The sequence below is a fragment of the Arachis hypogaea genome, chromosome 18 (genome assembly GCF_003086295.3).
Source record: "Arachis hypogaea cultivar Tifrunner chromosome 18, arahy.Tifrunner.gnm2.J5K5, whole genome shotgun sequence".
NCBI classification, from domain to species: Eukaryota; Viridiplantae; Streptophyta; class Magnoliopsida; order Fabales; family Fabaceae; genus Arachis; species Arachis hypogaea.
In genome coordinates, this window is record NC_092053.1 from 3934678 (window position 1) to 3940872 (window position 6195).

At 36.5% G+C, this 6195-nt stretch overlaps 1 protein-coding gene across 2 annotated transcripts; it reads left to right on the top strand.

Annotated features, from left to right (window-relative positions):
• Window positions 1-718: 718 nt before the first annotated feature.
• On the top strand, window positions 719-5234 carry LOC112769381 (ethylene-responsive transcription factor RAP2-7). 2 transcript variants are annotated; one of them, XM_025813891.3, is made up of 11 exons: window positions 719-1241; window positions 1391-2153; window positions 2354-2379; window positions 2487-2517; window positions 2622-2709; window positions 2805-2950; window positions 3184-3228; window positions 3342-3445; window positions 3555-3679; window positions 4013-4126; window positions 4771-5234. In XM_025813891.3, the coding sequence occupies exons 2-11, from the start codon at window positions 1633-1635 to the stop codon at window positions 5047-5049; spliced, it is 1479 nt and encodes a 492-aa protein (XP_025669676.1). In that variant the 5' UTR covers window positions 719-1241; window positions 1391-1632; the 3' UTR covers window positions 5050-5234. The 2 variants fall into 2 exon arrangements, with proteins under 2 accessions (XP_025669676.1, XP_025669677.1); XM_025813892.3 differs by lacking the exon at window positions 3184-3228.
• Window positions 5235-6195: the final 961 nt, after the last annotated feature.

A 6195-nucleotide genomic window follows, 5' to 3' on the forward strand; every position in this document is an offset into this window, starting at 1 on the left:
TAACATATATAATCGATAAAATCGTATTATTTTTGTTAAAATTACGCTATAAAAATTAATTTGACCGAAAAAATAGTGAATTAAATCTTGAACTAGTCTAAATTAATATTTTTTTATATAGAAAATAATTAAAATACTTCTATTATATATATATATATATATATATATATATATATATATATATATATATATATATATATTAAAATTAAACTCTAATCCTATGACGGCAGAGAAGTAAAGAGTTAGAATTTAAAATTCTCAAAATTAATATATATAAATATATAATAAAAGTATTTTAGTCATTTTTTATAAAAAATAATATTAATTTAGACTAATTTAAAATTTAATTTACTATTTTTTCAATCAAATTATTTTGTTTGACCTAATTTTAACAAAAATAATACGATATAATTTATTATATATTTTAATTTTAATTATTAAAACTATCTTTAAAATTATTAAAACTATCTTTAAAAAAAGACATTTTAAAAATCTTTATCTGAATAGCTCCCTTGACTATAATGTGTATTTATGTAAAATGAAACTTATAATTATGACATCCATATTCTGTAACAAAGTCAAAATATTAAAACTCGTTTTCTTCCCAATTTGGCACAAACCTAACTACCTGACTTTTTATCGTCAATTAACTAATTCTGCTTTCGGTTAATTAATACTAACATTTAAACTTAAGTACTAATGGTAATAGGAATAATACATACTCTGATTACTCAATAAAAACGGAGGAAAATCTTATAGGTGAGCTCGTAATGAAGAAACTTCATTAAAAAAAGTCATGAGATGAGATTCATCCTCATTCATAATCTGTATTGAAGAAAACATGCTCTTCTTTCACATAAAGCTCTGCCGTTAGCCAGTGCATAGTGGTGGACGCTTGTTTCCGTCCACGAGACCACAACCCCACTGTCACACAGTAATAACAAATAACAAATTAAAATACATGGAAAAATCTCCGATGACTGGTCACCGAACTCACCGGTTTCAACCATGAGAGAGAAAATGTTTATATATTCCATCTTCTCTTATATTGGGTCCGAACTCTGAAAGTGTTCCTTCACCATTCTCATCTCTCTCTTTCTCTTTCTATTCTCTCTCTCTAACGTTCCATGGAATCCGATAGTCGCCGCTGTTTTCACTCTCTCCGACTCTGAACTAATCGCCGACTATACAAAAAATGCAACAACCGCAGATCGCGAACCTTCTTTCTCACGATTTGTTCTGTGAGTTTCCATCTTCTCTTAGTGTTTCCACTATTCCAGTGGCCGGGAAATTTTCCGGCAAAGTCATAGTGACTGGACGAGCTTCTAATTCTGTTTATATTCTACTTCGTTTTGTTTCTTTTTTAATTTTTATTTTTATCTCGATGCAGAAGAATCGTTGTTCCGCGAAGAAGCTCTTTGAATTTCTCTCTCTAGAACTCCGCTGTTTTTGCTTACATTACCTGTATTTTATGTTTGCTGTGTTCGATCGTGTCGGTTATCGCCGCCGGAATCGTTGCTTGCCGGCGATGTTGAAGTTCAATTAGTTTTTTACTGCTTTAGCTCGAAATTGATAAAGTGTTGTGAAGAAATCGAAAGAGTTCTATATAACTTGAAGATTGAAGAAGGAACGATGTTCGATCTTAACCTGAATGCCGATTCCACTCAGCACGATGACTCGCCCGTGCTGCTCGGGGAGAAGATTCCGGAAGCGTCCTCCGGGACCTCGAATTCCTCCGTGGTGAATGCGGAGGGTTCGAGCAACGGAGGTGGTGCCGGAGACGACGACTCGTGTTCCACACGCGCCACTGGCAGCGGCGATGTGTACACCTTCAATTTCGATATTCTGAAGGTGGAAGGCGGGAGCGACAGCTCCGTCGCGACGAAGGAACTGTTTCCGGTGAGCGCCGGGAACTGGCAGGGGCAGGCTTCGACGTCGTCGATTCCGGCGAGGAAGAGCTGGATGGATCTGTCGCTGGATCAGCATCGAGGTGAAAGCGCGGAGATGAAGAAGATTGTTCAGGTTCAGCAGCAGCAACAGCAACAACAGCCTCCGCAAGCGAAGAAGAGTAGGAGGGGCCCACGCTCAAGGAGCTCGCAGTACAGAGGTGTCACCTTCTACAGGAGGACCGGAAGATGGGAATCGCATATCTGGTTCGCACCCTTCGTTCATATTTACTCACTTTGATAATTTCCCCCAAATTTAGGTGGTCTAGTTCTGTATTATCTATTGTATGGCAATTATTTGATTGGTGAAATGCGAATTTATTTTTTACCGCGTTTGAATGTGTGAAATACATCTGACTTGCGGTTTTTGTTCTTTCCTTTTGTGTTTTCTTTTTTTTTGTGTGTAGGGATTGCGGGAAACAAGTTTATTTGGGTATGGATTTGTACTTTGGGTTACTTTAATCTGTGTTTTTATTCTAGTCTATGTTTGTTTGCTAATTTTTTAGTGTGTTCCAATGAAATTTGTATTGGGCCTTGTAGGTGGATTTGACACCGCTCATGCCGCTGCTAGGTACAACTTTTGATCTTTATATAAATTTCCTTTGGTGGTTATGATTTAGATAATTAATTGTTGTCCTTCTCCTCACTGATTGACTTGGAATTTTTCAAATTCAGAGCTTATGATCGAGCTGCTATCAAGTTTAGGGGACTTGATGCTGACATCAATTTTAATCTCGTTGACTATGAGGACGATCTCAAACAGGTTGGAATAAACGCATAAGCTCTTGATGAGTATTAATCTAGATGGACCCTTTGAGTTGTTGTTTACTATTTTCTTAAATGATTAATGATGAACAGATGAAAAATCTCTCCAAGGAGGAATTTGTTCACATACTCCGTCGCCAAAGCACTGGTTTCTCAAGAGGAAGTTCAAAATACCGAGGAGTGACACTTCACAAATGTGGCCGGTGGGAAGCTCGAATGGGACAATTCCTTGGCAAAAAGTGAGGACCTACTTTTATGTAAACTAAAACTGAAATAGTGGTCTGCTATGATTATAGGATTAGATATTAGTGCGGATTCATGTGCCTATTGGCTTCCAGGCGAATTTTGGCTTAGTTCTCAATGGGTCTGTAGGCTTTTTCCGTGTTTGGAGAATCATGTCTAAGATGCCTGTTTCAAAGAAACAATTGGCAAAGGTTGTTTTTGTCATAGAGATTGCACTGCTTTCGTGCAGGTATATATATCTTGGGCTATTCGACAGCGAAGTAGAAGCTGCAAGGTCTTAATGATACATGAATTGCATTGTACCTGCACTGAATTTATTACCCTGAATTATCAACTCATTAGGGTTGCAACCAACATATGTCTCCCTTTTGATTTTCTGCAAATTAGGGCTTATGACAAAGCAGCTATCAAATGCAATGGAAGAGAGGCAGTCACTAACTTCGAGCCAAGTACGTATGAAAGCGAGGTCAAAACTGAAGCCATTAGTGAAGGTAGTTTTCCACAGCTATATCCTCTCTGATGTATTTGTCCATTTGATTTTCAAGCTATTGCCGCAGCAAAAAATGTGTGAAACATCGTTTATGTTTATCTTTAAACTAGGTGGCAGTCACAACCTTGACCTCAATTTAGGCATGGCTACCCCAGGACATGATCCCAAAGAAAACAGGGGGAATCTTCAGTTCCAGTCTGTCCCTTACGATGTGCATCCCGGAAGAAGTTCGAGGGTATATAGCTGAACTTTACTTCTTGAATTCTTGATTAATTAATATTTGTTGCACATTACGAGGATCAAAGTTTTGTAGTATCAGTTTGACATCCTTTATGCACTCAAGCAGTTCCGTAACCAAACAATCTTTATAGACATTTAATTGTCGAGCAGAATTTTTAATGGAAGAAGAGTGCTTTTTGGCCTTTGTGGGGTTCTCCTGTAACTAATTACCACCTTCTTTCCTTTGACATTCATGATCTTTGTGAAACATTGTTTCTGGTATTGATCTGTAATTTCCTACATTTTTGTCTTTACTACTAGTCATGATTAGGTTCCTCTTAATTTGCAGATGGAAACCCATGTTAATTCAGTTATTGGTGATCCGTCTTTGAAAAGGCTGGTTGTAAATGAAGAGCGTTCTTCTGTCTGGAATGCCTCGTATTCGAGTTTCTTTCCCAGTGAGGTGAGTTCACTGTCAATCCTTATTACTAGGTTTACAGCTGAAGACAGTAATGTAATGTTGTTATTCATTTATTGAGTGCTTAATATAAAAAAGTAGAATGTAAACTACTCGTATGTCCTAGCAATCAAAGTTGAGTTTGATCTTCAGGGAATCCTATTTATATAATACGATTAATTTTTATCCATTTTTGGCATAATCTATGATGTCAAAAATGTCACAGGGAATTTGACTCTATTATGTTTTATATATTGGAAAATACTTACCGATGACATCTTCACATGAAGATAACATTGTAAACTGTTAGATGGTTCAATCAAACATGTTCCTTCAAATATATCAAATTATCTAATGATTCACAATGTCATTTAATGTAAAGATGTCATCATGAGAGTATCCACCACAATGGATTGCTCCGAAATATGTGCTCAAAAATCCTAAGAGGAAAAAGAAAATGGTCATTATCATTGTTGTGTTAATAAAATAAGATGACTTTGGAATAAGGGTAATAAACTGATAATTGAATGATAGGATGGAATAGTATTTCCACTGAACATTCCATAATGCATTACTTTTCAACTTTGTATCCTATACTAATGGAGATCTTTATAAACCAGTTTGTTAACAATAGTTGAAATATTTGTCAGGAAAGAGCAGAGAGAATCGGCATAGATCCCTCACATGGAGTCCCAGGCTGGGCGTGGCAAACTCACGGTCCGGGCAGTGCTACCCCAGTACCACCGTTCTCTACTGCAGCATCATCAGGATTCTCAATTTCTGCTACCTATCCATCGCCTGCCATCTTTCCAACAAAACCGATGAACTCAATTCCTCAGAGTATCTCATTTACTTCATCCGTTGCACCTGGTAGCAATGCAGCTCATCAATACTATTACCAGGTGAAGTCCCCGCACGCACCATCCTAACCCATCCTTGTAATGCAGACATGAAAACAAATGGCAGCATGTCTGCTGAAAATTCTTTGTATAATTCAGTCACTGATTGGCGTATACTGAGATTTCTGATTGGCACCTCTTGGGGTGAAACCATTATGCACATAATGTGTGAAGGAAATGCTCTATATCTTCAATTTAGTTGTTGGTTGTCAAAATCCATGGTATTCCTTGCCAATTTCCAGTTAATATTCAACCCTGAAAATAGAAGGAAGAGAATGCCTGTTGCTGTATTTTCTCGTTGTGAATTTATCAACGTGCGTGGTTGACATTCTCGACAGATTAGGCAAAAATAGATTTGTTTGCTTTTCTCTTTCGTTACATTTTTCAAAATGACAAAAAAAGAAAAAGAAACATCTATATTTTTTTGGGAAAGAAAAACTTAACTTTTTAAGGAACTTTATGACTGCGCTCCAATGTTGCAGCTTTTAATCCGATAGACCAAAACAGTTCCTTGAATAACTAACTGTTCATGCAAGAATGTCTCCGTTTTCCTTCGTGATTTTTTTTTTCTGGAAATTAATGTCCTTACTCGGTCTGACCTATCGGATGAAAGTGGGAAAAAAAAGGGGGAGAGAAAACAGTGAACTGTGATATCTCACGACTCACGAGTCAAACCTGCAACTTCATTGGAATGAGAATTACCATATCCAGATTTAACGCGCAAGGGTGACAGAAGTACATGCTATTGCATTGGTCGCATAATAGCACTGTTCAGATATTGGAGCTGCCAGTAAATCTCTAAATCAATGGAGCAAGCTCCAAAGCCATGAAATCTGATGCGTCTGTTCTTTTGTTTTTTATTTTACCTCGAGAAAGAAAAGAATCGTTCAAACTAGGATCTCTATTATGGCATGTGAGGAAGGGTAAGTCAATAGTCATTAATACTTTTTTCTAGATATTTTTACTAGGGATTTAGATCCTTTAAATTTTGAATTTAACTTTAGAGAGTAAAATATGATCTATTACCATTTATTTTATAGGTGAGACTAAGAGAATACATGAGAGAGAAAACATTCAATGGTGAGAGATCTCACTTTATTCTCTAGAGTGAAAATCTAAAATTTAGAGGATGTAAATTCTTTTACTAGACTTAATATTCAAATTGTTTGAACATCT